We start from the raw sequence: 18264 nt of genomic DNA on the forward strand, positions 1-18264 counted from the left end.
CAGTTTCCCCTCTGTCTTCTCCTCCCAGTCCCTCTCCCACCTCCTCTCTTCCCCAGCCACTCCTCCATTTCTCTTCAGAAAAGGGTGGGCCTCCCCTGGATATAAAGCAGTCATGGCAAATCAAGTTGCAGTAAGAGTAGGCACATCCTCTCCAATTAAGTCTAGATGAGACAGCCCAGTAGAGAGAAAGGTCAGCTCAGCAGGTCTCAAAGGCAGACGAGAGAGCCAGAGACAGCCCTGCTTCCACTGTTAGGCGTCCCCTAAGGAGACCAAGCTGCACAACTGTAACCTATGTGCAGAGAGCCTAGGTCAGTCCACTCGGGCTCCCTGGATGGCTCAGTCACTGTGAGCTACCATGGGCCCGGGTTAGTTCAATCTGTTGGGTTTTTGTTGTTGTTGTTGTTTTGTTTTGTTTTGTTTTTTTGTTTTTGTTTTTGTTTTGTTTTGTTTTTTTGAGACAAGGTCTCTCTAGTTAGTCCTGGCCAACCTAGAACTTACTATGTAGGTCAGGCTGTTCTTAAACTTACAAAGATTCCACAGGCTCTACCTGATGAGTGATAGAATTAAAACCTTGCACCACCACACCCAGCTTAAAATTCTGTGTGTGTGTGTGTGTGTGTGTGTGTGTCTGTGTGTGTGTATGTGCATGTGTGTGTGTATACACATGTGTGTGCCTGCATGTAGAGACATAGTCCAGCCTTGGGTGTTAGCTCTCAGGCACCAGCCACAGGTCTCTATGCCATGGAGCTTGCCAAGTAGGCTACACTGGCCAGCAAGCCCCAGAGGCCCCCGTCTCTGCTCCCCAACACCAGCATTCACAAGCTCGTGGTGCTCCATTTATTTCCAGTGGGTGCTGGAGTTTGAACTCAGGTCTTGTTGCTTGCCCAGCTACTGCTTTCTCAGTCAAGCTTTCTCTCCTGCCGCCCAGACTCTGTAAAAAAAATCTCCAGTATCTGAAAATGCCAGTTATCAGGTTGGAGAGATGGCTCAGTGGTTAAAAGCACTGGCTGCTCTTCCAGAGGTCATGAGTTCAATTCCCAGCAACTACATGGTGTCTCACAACCATCTATAGGGGAATCTGATGCCCTCTTCAAGCAGGCAGATGTATATGCAGCATAGCACTCATAAATTAAATACGTAAAATATAAAAATATGTATTAAAAAACTAGAAAATGCCAGTTATCTATTCAGTAATCCTCACTTAGGTAGCAACCATTTCCGTGTGGGGTAGAGGCCATCATGCTGTGACCGTGCACTTCTGTTCCTTAGAAGAAGGTGTTTTGGGGTTGGGGATTTAGCTCAGTGGTACAGCGCTTGCCTAGCAAGCGCAAGGCCCTGGGTTCGGTCCTCAGCTCCGAAAAAAAGAAAAGAAAAAAAAGAAGAAAAAAAAAAAGAAGAAGAAGAAGGTGTTTTGGCATAGCTGAACGCCAGGGAACTTCGGAGTCAGGCAGAACTGGGTGTGCAGCCAGGCTGGGCCATTTGTCAGCTCTTTCCAAAAGTTAGGAATGCTGGTGACCTCTCTATTGGGTCTATTCGCATGGAAATAGGAGTACTAAGCCCACACCTCACAGTGGAGGCTGTCTTAGGCTCATTGCTCTGAAGAGACGCCATGACGAAGGCATCTCGCATAAAGGCAAACATTTATTTGGGACCTGTTTACAGTGTCAGAGGTTCAGTCCATTATCATCATGGAGGGAAGCATGGCATCGTGCAGGCAGACATGGTGCTGAAGGTGCTGAAAATTCTAACATCTTAATCAGAGGACAACCAGGAGACTAGAGTTCCACACTGATCAGAGCTTAAGCTTAAGAGACCTCAAAGCCAACCCCACAGTGACACACCTACTCGAACCAGGCCACACCTCCTAATGGTGCCATTCCCCATGGTCCAAGCATTCCAACATGTGAGTCTATGGGGACCAAACCTATTCAAACTACCACAGTAGCCATTGACCTCAGGCCCAGGCAGAGCTGCTTCTGATGAGTCTGTTCAGCCCTTGTCTGGACAACAAGGGCTCCCTCTGCTTCCAAGCACAGTAAGAGTGAGAACTTCCAGCCTCAGGAAACCTGACCTTGTACAGCGTGTCCCCAACTGGCTGGCTAGTGGCTGACCCTGACCTGCTGGTCTCATCACCCTGCTTTCCCAACAGGTCTCGGAGATTTGGTACACATATCTGAGCAGTCACTATCAAGCCCTCTTGCATGCTCGTACCCAACAGACAGATTTACTGGGCAAACAGTTTATGAATGACACCGGCTTGGGTAAGTGGCAGGCCTAGCAAATAGAACAGTGGCTTTTCCTCCCTAACACTCCGGCCTTGCTCTCTGTACTCTCCTGGAACCCATCAGTGCCCTTTTCCCATTGCGGGCGTGAAGAGAAGATGGAGAGATAAGGCTCAAAGAGCTTGTACCAATGTCAGGAGGAATTGAGACCCCTGCCATTACACGTAATCCTCAGCAGGCCGATAAGGGCAGACTTACAGAAAAGGGGGACCCCTACTGAACCCCGGCAGTTTCTACCTAGCATTGATCTCTTCCTTTTCCCTCCAGGATACACAAGCCCAGTGAAACTCTGTGCAGGGGTTGCCTTGTTGATTCCTCCTGACAAGGTCTCCCTCCTTTTCAAGGTGTGAGGTCCTCAGTGGCAGGGCCAGACTTGAGCCATCTCTACCCCAAGGCCCAGCAAAGGGCTGCATATTGGGTAGCACTGTGTGTGGCCATTGCCCTCTGAGATACTAAAGTTTACTTCCACTCAAAAGTCACTCCTGCTGGTGCAGTGATGATACAGAGACCATTTGCAGCACAAAAGAGCAGGCCACGGGCTGGAGAGATGGCTCAGCGGTTAAGAGCACCGACTGCTCTTCCAGAGGTCCTGAGTTCAATTCCCAGCAACCACATGGTGGCTCACAACCATCTGTAAAGAGATCCGATGCCCTCTTCTGGTGTCTGAAGACAGCTACAGTGTACTTACATATAATAAATGAATAAATCTTTAAAAAAAAAAAAAAAAAAGAGAGCAGGCCACAAGTACAGATCTATCAGGAGTCCCACGATGAAGTTGTGAAGTCGGTAGGTGGCCCTGAAAGGGTGACTGAAGGCAAGGCTTTAAGCTAAGGTTTAGACAGTAAGCTCATTCAGTTTTCCCATCAGGAAAGTGGTTTCCATTGTGGTAGAATCATAGCCACGCACAGTTGCCACACCCAGTGGCCATGCTTGGCCTCAAGGGCTTGTGCTTTTCTCCTTTGTCTTTAGGCTTATTACTTACCCATGTGCTCTTCAGGGCCGGCCTACAATGACTGTACAATAAATGGTGACCTGCAGAGACAAAAGCCTCCGGGAAGAAGTCATTTATAGTCCCAGCACTTAAGAGGTAGAGCCAGGGGGATCAGAAGTCCAAGGCCAGCCTGGGCTACATAGCAAGTCTAGGTTACTTGACACCATATTTCAATAAAATATGAACAAGCAAAGAAAAAATCCCTGGGGGAGGGCTGGAGAGATGGCTCAGTGGTTAAGAGCACCCGACTGCTCTCCCAGAGGTCATGAGTTCAATTCTCAGCAACCACATGGTGGCTCACAACCATCTGTAAAGAGATCTGATGCCCTCTTCTGGTGTATCTGAAGACAGCTACAGTGTACTTAGATAGAATAAATAAATAAATCTTTAAAAAAAAAAATCCCTGGGGGAAATAAAGAGACTCAGGTGGGGAAACAGACAGGCTGTTGGTCTTTGATCTTTGGAGGAGGAATTAGAGGGCTGCAACTGGAGTTGGGGAATGAACGGGTCCCAAGGAATCTGACCTGATCAATTCCCTGGATTAGGAGCTCAGGGGATCTCAGCCTCTGAAATGAAAACCTTGGCAGCTTTGGGCACTTGTGGTCACTCCAATACTGACCTTCGAGACAGAGCTAGAGAAGGACAGGTGTGTGTGTGTGTGTGTGTGTGTGTGTGTGTGTGTGTGTGTGTGTGCACGCGCGCACATGCAGCCTGCCCCATGCAGCCAGCTCCAGCAAGCCTCCTCCTGTTTCTGTCCCTGCCCAGCACTGGGGTTACAGGCCACACAGCCATACCTGGTTTTCTGAACTCAGGCCCTTGTGGTCACATAGCAAGCTTTCTTACCCAGGAAGGCACCCAGCTGCCCCCAACTCCCACCCCCATCCCAGAAGCCTCCAAGGCTTGTGTTTCTTATCTCCTCCAATGCAGATGAAGCCCAGGAAGCAGAAGCCATTCGGATCCTAACTTCAATCCTGATCATTCAGGAATCTACTTCCACTCAAGCGCCCCAAAAAAGCATCCTTATTCTTAAGACTCTGGGCATACTTTACTATCTGATGTTGGAGTTTTCAAAGGTAAGTTTCCCCCAGAAAAGCTCCTGTCTAAGTGGAGACAGCAAAGCATCTAGACGTTTGCCTCAGCTATGTTTTGCCCACTACCCCAACTCCAGGCTTTCACTCCTTAACATTCCCAGTCTGGTTATGTGATGAACTCTGGATTTCCTCTCTGGGGTTGGGGGAGGCATTTTTTCAGAGCTGCATGAAGGAACTGAATGGGGAGGGGGTCGGTTTGGGGAGAGAGAACCTGCATGCAGGACAGTTCTGAGGATCCTTGTATAGGCTCAAGTGGCAGCTGTGTCCCAGCCCCCTGTTGCTGTGAGGACTCAGGCAGACAGAACTGCAGTGCCACTGTTAAAAAGGATGCCAGCCACTGGCCAAGCCCTCAACATTCAACATGGCTGGCATGGTCAATTGTCTTCCCTTCTTTAAAGATAAGGAGACTGAAGCACAGAAAGGTTTGACTATGTTCCCAACGTCTTGTAGACAGTAACTGGTCTATCTCGGGCTATTGATCGATTCATTCATTCAAGTATTTACTGAGTATCTACCACTTAAAAGGCTTTCTGCCCAGAATGGAGCAGACAGTAGCAAACAATCAGACAAGTTATTTTTCTGTAGAACTTAGGAATTTTGGAGGAAGGGAAGCTACTAAAATTAGATAGACATGTGAATGTGTAATACCATCTCAGTTAGTAAAAAGTGCTATAAAGAAAAAGAGCGCAGAAGGGGGAATGGGGTTTGTGTGTGAAGGGTGGGGCATGTGTGAGGGGTGGGGCATGTGTGAGGGGTGGGGGGCATGTGTGAGGGGTGGGGGGCATGTGTGAGGGGTGGGGGTGTGTGAGGGGTGGGGCATGTGTGAGGGGTGGGGGGCATGTGTGAGGGGTGGAGCATGTGTGAGGGGTGGAGCATGTATGAGGGGTGGGGCATGTATGAGGGGTGGGGCATGTATGAGGGGTGGGGTGTGTGAGGGGTGGAGCATGTGTGAGGGGTGGAGCATGTGTGAGGGGTGGAGCATGTGGAAGGGTTGGGGCATGTGTGAGGGGTGGAGCATGTATGAGGGGTGGAGCATGTATGAGGGGTGGAGCATGTATGAGAGGTGGAGCATGTGTGAGAGGTGGAGCATGTGTGAGGGGTGGAGGCGTGTGTGAGGCCTTTCTGTAACATGGGGAATTCCACAATCTCCTCACAGCTTCATTTCCTCTCTCCTTTTCTTCAACAAATGTTGTCAAGCATTGGAGCTCTGTAAAGGGTGTGAAGGAGCTCAGTATGGTCACAAGAGAGTGTGACAGCGAAGCTCAGGGCACTGTGGGAGCACAGAGGAGGGTGCTAACCCTGGAATTCTGGGAGACGTAGTGAGTAGGAAAAGTTTTCCAACAAATTTTCAAATGAAGATTGGCTAACACCCTTTCTAAGGTCATGGTCCCCCTGGGTGGGACATCACCATGTCAAAACATGCTAAGGACGTTAGGGTCACTAATGTGCTCAGACAAGACAGCCCATTCAAGTGTCCAGGTTCAACACCTCCTTTCCTTCATGTCTAAACCAGTCACTGTCTAAAATCTTTGTTTGATTCCTGTTGCTTCATCAAAACACCATAACTGAAAGCAACTTGTGGGAGAAGAGGGTTTATTTCAGCTTACACCTCCAGTCATCCTTGAGGAAGTCAGGGCAAGAACTGAGGCAGGAACCATGAAGGAACGAGGCTTATTCCCTTACACAACCCAGGCCCACCTCTTCAGAGATGGTGCTGCCACAGAAGCCTGGGCCCCACACCAATCACCAAGCAGGACAGTCTCTCATAGTCAGGGCCACAGGTCAGTTTGATCAAGGCCATTCTTCACCTGAGCTTCCCCCCTTTTCAGGGGCACTAGGACACCCACTACCACCTCTGACACTTCAGTGCTCTTTCCTGCTTTCTCAGGTTTCTGGCATGCATTAATACTTAAGACCCTGTCATAAACAGCTGAGTGTGGTGCACACACACATAATCTCACTTCTCAGGTGTGGGCCTGCTTTGCTTCTGCTCTTGGAGTATCCAGGCACCAACATGGACCTGGCTGGAAGGAAGGGAAAGAGACTTGTCTGGGTGGTTGACTTCCCGGGTCCTTGGTCCAGCCTAGTGAGTGCTCGGGGAGAAAGCCTTCTCTGTGAAGATTTTCAGTGTTACAGCTCTTCTCTACAGCTCTTCTCTACCGTGGGACGGGGACATGACATAGCTTTTCTAGACGATGTTCTGTGAAAGAGCCCCTCTTTACTTGTAGGTAACCGGCTATATAAACCTTGGGGAGTGGGTAGGGGTTTGTGGGAGATTATATACATTATAGGCTGGGGCTGAGGGGCTGGGCATGCTTTATCTGCATGAAGAGGGATTCCAGGTACTTTGGCCATCAAGGCTGATGAAGGTGGAGGAAGTGGGGAGGTCAGGGCTACAAAGGCATGCAGGCCTTGAACAACTAGGGAGTGATCCTTACTCTTGTTGGTCTCAAGATGAGATTGGACACATCCTAACCTCACTCTTGCTTCAGGCCCATGTTGTGCCCACCCTGCCACCCACCTCCCACCCACACCCACCCTCCTACCCTCTACTCTCCCACCCCCATGCTCCCTTGACCCACACTCAGGAGGTAGAGACAGTAGGACCATAAATTCAAGGTCATTCTCAACTATACAGCAAGTTTGAGGTCAGTCTGGGCTATGAGAGAACCTGTCTCAAAATAACCCCTAGTATCATCGTGTTTTTCTTATCGTGCTGTCTGTCTTTCCTGTTCTGTGTATGGTTCACAAGGACACGGGTTTCTGTCTGCGTCCCCTGGCAGATAGCAGCCATCTGATAATGAGAAAAGGGCAAAGGGGATAGAAACCAGAGACTGCCCTGAGGTAGATAGCCCACGAAGCCTCTGTCCAAGTCAGAACTCAGGGCCCCAAGGTCTCCGGGACATTCTGCTTCTGGCACCTGTGAGCCCTCTGCCTCCTGGTTCTGCTCCACGGCTTAAGACCATCCCGGCTAGTTCTCACTCTGCTAAGGAGGTCTACCTGCCTGTCACTTTCTGGTCAAGTCAGGTGAGCTTTCCCTGGCTGGGGAGAGAAGGCGATCGATCGATCTCTCCCCAGTTTCTGAGCTAAGCACAAAATCCTTTCTCATTGTTACTCTTCCCTGTGGCGGCTTCCACTCAGCACTGCAATTCTGTTTCAGGCGAAGGAATATGCCACGAAAGCCCTCAGTCTAGCTGAGGTGTATCTCAGTGAGGAGGAGCAAGGGGTTATTCAAGAGTTGCTGAGTGCCATCTTGGCTGAGGAGAAGCAGCTCACGACCTAGAGGCCACCTTGCTGGTGCTGCCGTGGGCTGTGGGCTGTGGGCTGTGGGCTGACTAGTGGTGCAGAGCTGCTCACAGGTCCTCTGGCCTGCTCCCACCCCTCCCCGGGGACCGCCTGAGGGGCTGTGATCCTGTCAGCTGGTGACCTAGAGCTTTGGGCGCAGTGTTCAATAAAACTTGTTTATCATGACCTTGCCCTTGGCTTTTCATGCCTCTGTGTGGCTCTAGGTAAATCTATCGTTATATCCTATTGGTATTTGTAATTAAACTACAGTTCAGCATGTTCCCCGCAAGCCCCCAGAAGCATTCTTCCTAGTCCTTCGCCAAGTGACAGGGTGAGGGATAGATTATAGCAGTTTCTCTGTCCTGGAATTAAGTTAGCATTAATTGAGGTGGACTATGGGGGAAAAATAATCCATTATAATCCCTAGAGCAATTACTGAGAAAGTAATTTAAAATAGTTAAGAATTAACAAAGGGATTAAAACAATATACTAGAAAAATGTCTATTTAGTGAAAGTGGAACTAAGATAAAAAAAAAAAAAAAAGACGTGAAACAGACAAGGAAGGACAAAGCATAGGTGTAAGGGAGTCCCGGGAAACACTGGCTAAGACGCCATCTGAAGCAAGCACAAGCCATCTCTGTTGTCTAGAGGAGAATTTCCCTCCTACCACCCCACGCCCACCTCCACCAAAAAAGACCTGGTAATGCAGAGGACAGACCGGGTTTCCACACATAGACATTCTGCCCACACGCACGCGCACAACCACACCACACACACACACACACACACACACACACACACACACACACACACACACACACACAGAGCGCGCGCTCTTGAGAACTTGGGACACAGCCCATCCTGGTTCACCTCCACCGTTAGGGTCTACAGTTGTCTGGCACAGTAGTGCTATCCTTTAATACCAACACCTTGGAGGTAGAGGCAGGTGGATTTCAGTGAGTTCAAGGCCAGCCTGGTCTGAAGAAAGTTCTAGGACAGCCATGGCTATATTGAGACACCATGCCTCAAAACAAACAAACAAACAAACAAACAAAAATGTACTAGGTTTAAATGTATGATCTTATCTTATGGTTCTTTTTGTCTGATAAATTCTATTTTTCTCTTCCTTTTGGATGGACGATGCTTTTTTTCCTCCCTGCATTAAAAAGGTGTCATGCTTTACTCTATTCTCTGTCAGTTTGTTGTGTTCCCGTGTTTCTGTGATTCCCCTCAAAGCCTAAGCGTTCGCCTCTGAGTCCCAGCAAAACCCAGCGTCGGGGCTGGGCTGGAGCCCAGCTGGGAGACTGCTTCCCTGGCCCTGGAAACTCTGGGGTTGATCCTCAGCACCACACAGACTGGGCATGAGAGGACACGCCTGCCATCCCAGCACTCGGGCGGATCAGGAGTTCAAGGCCATCCTCAGCCACATAGAAAGTTTGAGGCCAACCTGGACTATGTGACATTCTGTCTGAAAAAAAAAATTAAAAAATTAAAATCTGGCCTGTAGAGATGGCCAGTGGTCACGGGCACTGGCTGCTCTTCCAGAGGAGCTGGGTTCAATTCTCAGCACCTACAAAGGCCTTCTCCCAAGTGCCTGTAACTCCAGCCACAGGGCATTCAGCACCCTCTTCTGGATTCGGCAGGCGGGCGTCTTAGTTAGGGCTTCCACTGCTATGAGGAGACACCAGGACTCTGACAACTCTTATAAAGGCAAACGTATAATTGGGACTGGCTTCCAGTTTCAGAGGTTTATCCATTATCATCACGGGGGGCAGGGGGGGCGGGCGGGGAAGCCTGGCATCGTCCAGGCAGACACGGTGCTGGAGACGGAGCTGAGCGTTCCACACCTCGATTTGAAGGCAGCAGGAGACTGTGGATCACACTGGGCATAGCTTGAACATTTAAGACCTCAAAGCCTGCCCCCCAACAGTGACACACTTCCTCCAACAAGGCCATCCCCCTAATAGTGTCACTTCTCATAGGTCAAGCATTCTAACATAGTCTATGGGACCATTCCTATTCAAACCACCCCACAGGGCACGCATGTGCCCTACACTCACACAAGCATGCATGCAGAATGAATACATTGTTTCTCTGTTTTTATGAGATAAGGTCTCACTATGTAGCCCTGATTACCGTGGGACACTCTATGAAGACTAGGCTGGCCTTGGATTCACAAAGATCTCTCTCTCAAGTACTGGGTTTAAAAGCAAGTGCCAGCACACTGGGCTCCAAAATAAACCTTAAAAAAACAAAACAAAACAAAACGAAACAAAGCCTTAAACTTTTTTTTTAGAGCTGGGGACTGAACCCAGGGCCTTGCACTTGCTAGGCAAGCGCTCTACCACTGAGCTAAATCCCCAACCCCCAAAGCCTTAAACTTAATCATTCCTCCTGTAACAGAGGAAGTCTTCAAGTCTCGGAGCCACGTTGACCACCTCATAGCTTGTCTACTGATATTTACTTTAAATCAACCGTAAACCCACAGCCTTATCATTATTTTATAAAGTCCCATATTCTTCCTTTTCCTGCTTTCTGCCTAGGCTCACACTGCTGATGAATCATTCAGTATTTCCTATAATGAGGTCTCTGATGGCAAATTCTTAGGTTTCTTTTCCTTTATTAATCCGAAAGTATCTTCCGTTTGCCGTCATCTTTGGGCTCCTCAGTGCACTTTATCTTTATATGTGATATGTTAGCACCTAAAACGATCCCAATTCCTAAGAGCTTTGTCAGAGGTGGCTTATTTGACCCCACGTAAGGAACAGGACCTCTGGTGACACAGGAGCCCTTCACCGAATGCCTAAGCTTCCCACGACACCCTGGTGCCTTTCCTTTGCATTAAAATCTTCAGCAGCAAAGATTAATGTTTTCAAGGGCAGGACTGAGGTCTTAGCCCTGAAAGCCCAGAAGGCGGCCCGTGGTGGGGTGGGGCTTTCTTTCTCTGGTGCAAGCACACACTGGCTGTTACAAATTACATCATGTCTGGGAACCTATGTTTAGCAAAGGTCATTCTGAGGAGGTGACCTGCATTCTCACAATAGTAACACTTTAACTGTGCATCCTGGACCGGTGCTGTTCCAAAGGGCCTCGGATGACCACAATTCTCCCCAAATGACTCCACCACCCCTGGGTCTTTCCATGTCCCACCGCAGCTCCAGGCGCAGATGAGGCGACGCTGTGTTCACAATGACTGTGAGGAAGGACATCTGCAGGCCCAGGAGCTCACATTTGGCAAACATTTGATGAAGCAGCATGATTTGAGTGACAGATCTTGCTTCCGGTTCACCTGATACAGTGTCTGTCCTAATCTATCAGATCAATGGCAATGTGGGGGAGACCCGTATTTTATTTCCTGTTTATTCATATTCACAGTTTTAGTGGCTGAGTGGGGTTGGTGGGATGGTGCATGGCGGTAAAGGCACTTGCTTCCAAACCTGACCACCTGAGTCCTGTCCTCAGGACCCACACAGTCGAAGGACGGAACTGATTCCTCTACCACCACTCTTCTCCACAGACAGCTCCTAGGTGTGTGCACCCTGGCATGTGCATGTGCGAGCACATATACACGTACACACGTGCACACAATGGATGGGTAAATACGTGCAATTTTAAAAGTTTCAAAATCAGGGGTTGGGGATTTAGCTCAGTGGTAGAGCGTTTGTCTAGCAAGCACAAGGCCCTGGGTTCGGTCCCCAGCTCCGAAAAAAAGAAAAGAAAAAAAAAGTTTCAAAATTGCAAATATATAAATAAGCACCCAGTCATAACTTTTAAACATAAAAGTCATAGCTTTTAAATCATAAAAACAAGGTGATTAATTGAGCCACGACTAAACAGGAACAACATTGTTACTTGCTGGCAAATTTTTGTCAGGGTTGTAGATTTTCCCAAAGGTCTTGATAAATAGTGTTGGGAAAAGGGGAAGGTAACAAAAGAGCCCATAGCTTGAAAACCAAGTCTCACTACAAGAAAGAAAGTTGTAAGTGGGCAGGAGGGGAAGATAAGCCAAAAATGACCCGTGGGATTTTCTTTCTGGGTTGAGCAAGTTGCTGGCATTGTGCACCCAGGTGAAAAGCCCCACAGAGCAGGGGAGAACATGGATACCGTTGGGATATACTGACTTGGAGATGCTTATAAGACAGCGAGGAGCTGAGAGGTGAGTAAGAGGATATCAGAAAAGGAACCAGAGTTCAAGAGGGAGATTTGAGATCGTCACGTGCATGGTCAGGAGTACCTTGGAAACAAAGATCACGTAGGGATGATGTGTGGAAAAGGAAGAGAAGAAAGCCTGAGTGAGGAAGCTGAACACATGATGGAGCCAATGCAAAGGAGCCCCGGAAAGCCGACACCGGGTCTCAGAACTCCCATGATGCCTTGCTTCCATCCAGCTCCCACCTCCCCGCTGCCTGTGTTCATTCTACCACGTGGGCTTTATCGTTTTCTCTATACATGTCTATTGTCTTCTGAACCTTGAAAGTAAGTTGCAGATATGATGCCATTTTGGCCCCCAATATCTACTTTATATATGGCCCCCAATATCTACTTTATATAATAAAAAACAAGTAAGTGCATTGCCTCGGTCTCATCAAGCAATTGACATAAATCTGATACTATATAATGGAGATCATAGTTACATGGTTCCAGCCCATGTCTTTGATAACTAGAAGCAGCTGGCTGTTGTATTTCTTTGGTCATAGACTTTGGGATCGACGATTGCTTCCCAAATGTTCTCTTGCTTTGAGGATTTTAGTCAAGCTAGTCTAAGAAAGAAATATACGAGGAGGACTAAAGCTCTAAGTCACCGACAAAACCATCCTCTGCTTGGTTGAAGAGCATGAGGCATGGGAGAAGCCTCTCCGAGTTAGGAAGTGTCTGCGGTGACAGCAGCAGCCAATAAAGAAGCAATGGGTGTCTGTGTGACAGACAGGTGGGACCAGGAGCAGGAGGCTGGGAGGACCCAGAATACCACAGGACACCAGGAGTCAGAGACAATCTCAACATCCACTAGCTTGGGGAGACAATAACCAGCCCTAAGGTCTCTCCGCTGGGCGCCACTTTACCCATTTCTGCCAGAGCCACAGACAAGCAATCACTTCCCTCTCCTAATACCTCTTGGCATGACAATCCCACTGGCCTACGCTGGAGCTCTGTGGTGTTCTGGATGCTTAATCAGAATATGGACTGAGAATTAATGGTGTCCAGGCACATTGGGGATGTTGCTACAAGAGACAACAGCATACAGAAACATTTTTTGAGATTTTAATTTCAACTTTATGGCATGAGTATTGCCCAAGTGTATGTCTGGGTACCATGTACAGTGCCTGTGGAGGCCTGAAGTGGGTATAGGATCCCCTGGGATTGGAGATACAGATAGTTGTGAACCACCCCATGGCTGCTGGAAACCAAACTCAGGTTCCTTGCAAGAGCAGTGGGTACTCTTAATGATGGACCCATCTCTCCAGCCCTCCCATCTTTGAAGGAGAGATTCTCTCTTGGTAACTGGAGCTTGAAAACAGTGAGGAGAAAGTAGGAGCAGAAAGAGGGACAGTATAGCACGTCAGAGACAGAGTGGGTGAACTTAGCTCACAGACCCTACAGGGGCAGACGTGAGAGAGCCACTCCTTATGTACAGCAGACCTCTCCTGCAGCCCCTCTTCTGAGACCCCAGGCCCATCTTGTAAACTAACTTGAGGGCGTCACATTCTTTGGTCTTTGTCACTTGCTGTCCACTCATCCTAGCTACTTCATTCTCTAGTCTGTGCTGGTGATCCACAGACAGCAAGAGTCTCAAGGGAAGTCCCTTGTCTAAACAGCTCCCAGATAAGATGTCAGATTAGAAACCTAATTGGTGAGACTTGGTGGAAGAAACTCTGGGCAGTAGACACAACCTCTGTCCCAGTAAAGAAACAACTGTACCGTGAAGGAACTGAGCAAGCCAGGTGACCTCTCTGTGACTAAGCAAGAGGAGCTGCTGGGAATCCCATAGGGTTCAGTCTTAACCACTATCTCCAGGGAGGTCAGTGATTCCCCACACACGAGTGCTGCAGGCAGCTTGGCCGCTGAGGACTGCGTACACGATGGGAGATTTTGGAGCAGCTCATGGGAGGTATGCCTGAAGTCAGTAGAAACCGCCAGACTACGGGTGCCATCTTCTCGTCCCCTTCACACTCTGACACTGGCGAACACCCAAGGGAAGAGATGCGGCAAAGCCTGGGGTCTGGCTGGTCCAATGACCTCTGTACCTCCACGGGCAGAGAGTAAGGGGACTGATGAGTGACGTTGGGAGGCTGGGGTGGGCTTGGTGGAGAACTGCAGCAAGGGCTACCTCCACCTTCTCCCCAGTGGTGTTGCCAAAGCAGGAATAGCATCAAAAGGAAGGAGCAGATCCACAATGCTCAGCTAATTGTCAGCACAACTACTTGTAACTCCAGGGGATCTGATGCCCTCTTCTGGCTGCTGTGAGCACTACACACATGACATTCATTCATTCATTCATCTCTCTCTCTCTCTCTCTCTCTCTCTCTCTCTCTCTCCATATATAGTATATATGTATATATATGTATGTGTACACATGTACATATATATATGTATATATATGAAAAAATATTTTTCTTTAAAAATAAATATAATTTTAAAAAGGAAAGAAAGAAAGGCCACCTACAGCATTTGGGGGTGAAGGTGTCTTAGACTGCAGGGGCTGAAGCTGACCCTGGCTTTCACCTCGGCTTGAACTCCTGATCTGCCTGCTGCAGCTAGGATCATCTGTAGTTCAGGGACTTCAGGCCTGTCACCCTGGGCATTCTTATCACAGTTCCTTATCCCAGAAGCCTCTTGGAATGTTAGGCAAGGGCAGCTGTGATGGTCCCACTGACCCGTCAGAGTTCTTTGGGTGGACGCAGAGCCTATCAGTCCCAGAAGACTCCTGTCTGCATCAGGCCGCCATTTAAAACATCTTTTAAGTCTCCCACGTGGTTTGAATTGTAATTCACGAGCCAGTGCAGGAGAGCATGGCGAGCAGCCCAGACAAGCTCTCACCATCTGCAACAGTGTTTCCTCCCATCAACCTGACAACAGGGAGCCGTTACAATTCAGACAACACTCTGGGTTTGAAAGGAAAATTATGGTCTTTCAGAATGCAGCTGGTGCGCCAGTGAATAGGATGGCGTCTCTCCGAAGCGTCCCCCCTCATTTTATGATATGAAAATAATAAAATGGAGATTCAGCATGTGACTCTTACTTAAAAGGATGTCCAAAAGCCACAGCGCACAAAGGCGAATGAAGCATTCTGGTCTGCAGTAATAATCTTAATAAGAAAGCAAAGGAGAGCAAGTCATTTTAACTGATTTCCTCCCTATTGGGAGAGTTAACTTTGTTGTAGCTGTAAAACCCCCACTTGCAAATGAGCTCTTTAGTGTTCCAGTTAACATCTGTTCTCTCTTTACAGCATACTCGCAGTTTGCCAGTTGTGCAAGGGAAACCCACAGTGGACTCTCCCTAAGGGAACTTAGCCTAGGTGTTTCCCACAGGGGAGACTCCGTCTCACAATCACCCCCACACTTCCTAGTCAAAGGAAACATTTTTTTTCCCTCCATGTGAAAAAGAGAAGGAAGCTAAACAGACTCAGGGGAAAGCAGTGTTGGCACGTAGTCTGCCTGACTTCACATGAATCACCCACACTTCTCTAGGTCACTGGCTTCCAGGGAGCTTCGCACGGCCACACACCCTACCTCCCTGGAACTGACGCCTTCCTGAGCTTGTATATGTTTTCTTTCTCCTGACACCCAGTGGCACTACTGTGCCAACCCTTGAAGGATACAAACTTCATCTGTGGTGTTTGCCCATCTCTGTGGCACAGATACCTCTGCCATAGAGGATTCCAAGGTACTCAGTGTGACATACTGAACTGTGAGGTTGGGAAGGGGTTTGGACTGCCATCCTATTATGTCATGGTTCTATCTCCCAAATACAAATAACCCAAGAATATATAAAAGAACAGGGAAGCAACTAGGAAGTTTTGAGGTGGTGGTCCTCCTCCTTCTCCTTCTCCTTCTCCTTCTCCTTCTTCCCCTTCCCCTTCTCCTTCTCCTCCTCCTCCTCCTCCTTCTTTTCTTCCTCCCCCTCCTCCTCCTCCTCCTCCTCCTCCTCCTCCTCCTCCTCCTCCTCCTCTTCTTTCTCTTTTATTTGGTTTGTTTTAGAAATAGGGACTCCCTGTGTATTCCTGCCTGGTCTGGACCTTGCTATGTAGACCAGGCTAGCCTTGAACTCACTGAGATCTGCCTGCCATCGCCTCTGGATACTAGGATTACATTTTTGAGTTCTGAGGGTTTGCTTATTAAATTCAAGGCAGGGTTTTCATATAGCCTGGCATTGAATGTAGCCCAGGATGTCTGAGAACTTCTATTCCAATTGCCTCTACTTCCTGGGTGCTGGGTTTACAGGTGTGGACTGTCTGGTTTTCTCCAGTGCTGGGATTGAACTCAGAGCTTCATGTATGCTATGTGGGCATTTTAATTACCAACTGAACCACAAATGCAGTCTCTATTTGAAATATATTTTAAATCATAGACTTACACAATTTGATCATACCTGGTGACCGTGCTTAGTAAACAGGTCATAAGACTCTTGAATAAGAAGCAATCCGTTCTTGTGGGCCAGGACTGGTCACCTCTGGCATATCACTGCTCTCTGAGAACCTCCAGGTAAGACTAAATACACGAGGCACCTGGCTAGTCTTCCCTTCCCAAAAACCAGTTCTCCAGTCATCCAGGGTCCCTCGTCCTCCCTTTACAATAAATCAGCTCTTCTACATAGGAGATTCTGGGGACCAACCTAGGGGCAGCATTTTAGTCTGCACTATTGGTTGGCTCCATCTGACCTCAGGGCTGTCTTCCCCACCAAGTCCAGATGGTGTTATTGTACTATCAGCGTCCTCTGTGTGGCCCCTCCCCCTCCCCTCCCCTCCCCCTCTGTTTGACAGGTTTAATGCAACTCCCTGGCACCTCCTCTGTCCATGTGATGCAAAGCCAGCAAATTGAAGACGGGAGAGCCAAGAAAACCAGGTGCTAAATCCTGCAAGGTCAGGCTTCCCGGCAGCTTCCAGCCTCCCAGTGCTCCAGAGAGCTTTCCCTCCAGGATCTGCCTGAGCCATGTACCTATGGCTTACACTGCTGTACTGCAGAATCTCAAGGGGGGATGGAACCTTCCAGAGACATTAAGCCTGAACGACAGTCTGCTCTTGCTGCCGTCCCCCCTGTACCCCCTCTCTTTCTCCCAGCTGCCAAGCTGCTGTGTGCCAGCTTTTGTCCCTTGGCACTCAGCCACGATGCTGGGAAGGCACTGCTTATGAAAGTCAGGCCTGAGGTAAAGTGCATCCCTTTAAGACGGTGTTTAGTGCTCCAGTTTATAGCCGACAAAAGGTTCGGTAAGGTGTGGTGGCTGTGCCTAGAGTCACACAAGTTATCTGGTTTGAACCAGATCCGACTCACTTTGGTACCATTCACTTTAGTCTGCATTGCCATCCATGTGCAGCCAAGAGCTAGACGTACAAATGGTTGGCTAGGATTCTAACCAAGTCAGTAGAGTGAGAATGAAGTGTGCCACCTTCAGAGATGGCATTCAGGTGTCCCGGGGGGAAGGGAGATGACTGTTGAAAGAAATCCCTTTGAAAGCCACCACAGTTTAAGGTGAAACAGTGACAGGAGTCAAGGTAAGAGAAAGGATGACTATATATGGGAGCGGGAACAGATCTGACTTGATCCAGGGAACTGAGACAAGTGGCACATGAAAAAGGGGTGAATGGAGATTCCTCTGTAGCCTGCGAGAACTTTCTGTGTGTTGCTAAGCCTGAACTGCTGAAGCCTCTGATGGCCCCTCCCACATCACTTACACATACATGTGCAAATAATCTCCTTTAAGTGTTGCCGGGTATAGAAATGCAGGAAGGAACAGAGCTTTATGTTTTAATGGACGCAGTGTGGGGGCAAGACAACGCCCGCCATCTTAAAGTGAGGTAGCAGGTGCTGCCAAAACACAAGGCCTTTAGAAACCACAGAAATTCCGGGGCTCAGAATAGAAGCCCGGTCACCAGACCCATCTGGTTCTCACCGGGCAGTTGCCCATTGACATTGAGACACATCAGGAAGAATCTATACCTAGTGTCTGATTATAAAGGGGACGCAAGCAAAAGATGTGGGGAACTTTTAACTGCTGACTACAACTGGAACACATGTTGAGTTTTCCTCCTCAACTGAGCCTGATAGAAATTTACAAATTCCAAATCCTTCATCTCCATGACTTCTGCAAGTGAGAGACATCAGCCAAGCTGGGGCACAGAAAGCCTTTAGTCAGCTTGGCCTGAATCATCCCCTTCATATCCCATCACCCAGTGTGGGGTGAAGCAAAATATTCATCATGGGTCCACCAAGGGCCCAGACTTCTTAGATGGCAAACCTCGCACATGCTCACCAACATGCGCATGCGTGCCGAGCCTGGACAGCGACTCGCGGGAAACCATGAGCTTGAGAACGGTGGTTCATCAGAATGGAAAGGCCACCCTCAGCACAAGCTGTGTGGAGGAAGTCACCTTCAGCAGTATGCTAGGTCCAGCCTTGCTGAA

General features: G+C 48.6%; 1 protein-coding gene across 4 annotated transcripts in view; it reads left to right on the forward strand.

Moving 5' to 3' along the window:
- The window catches only part of Zmynd12 (zinc finger, MYND-type containing 12), a 32871-nt gene extending 25031 nt beyond the window's left edge, over positions 1-7840 (forward strand). For 2 of the 4 annotated variants that reach the window (NM_001436819.1, NM_001436821.1), the window contains 3 exon segments: positions 2150-2261; positions 4201-4346; positions 7525-7840. In NM_001436819.1, the coding sequence (NP_001423748.1) occupies positions 2150-2261; positions 4201-4346; positions 7525-7647 (381 nt within the window). In that variant the 3' untranslated portion in view covers positions 7648-7840. 4 annotated transcript variants of the gene reach the window in all.
- Positions 7841-18264: the final 10424 nt, after the last annotated feature.

Source organism: Rattus norvegicus, chromosome 5 (assembly GCF_021556685.1).
Source record: "Rattus norvegicus strain SHRSP/BbbUtx chromosome 5, alternate assembly SHRSP_T2T, whole genome shotgun sequence".
Taxonomy (NCBI): Eukaryota; Metazoa; Chordata; class Mammalia; order Rodentia; family Muridae; genus Rattus; species Rattus norvegicus.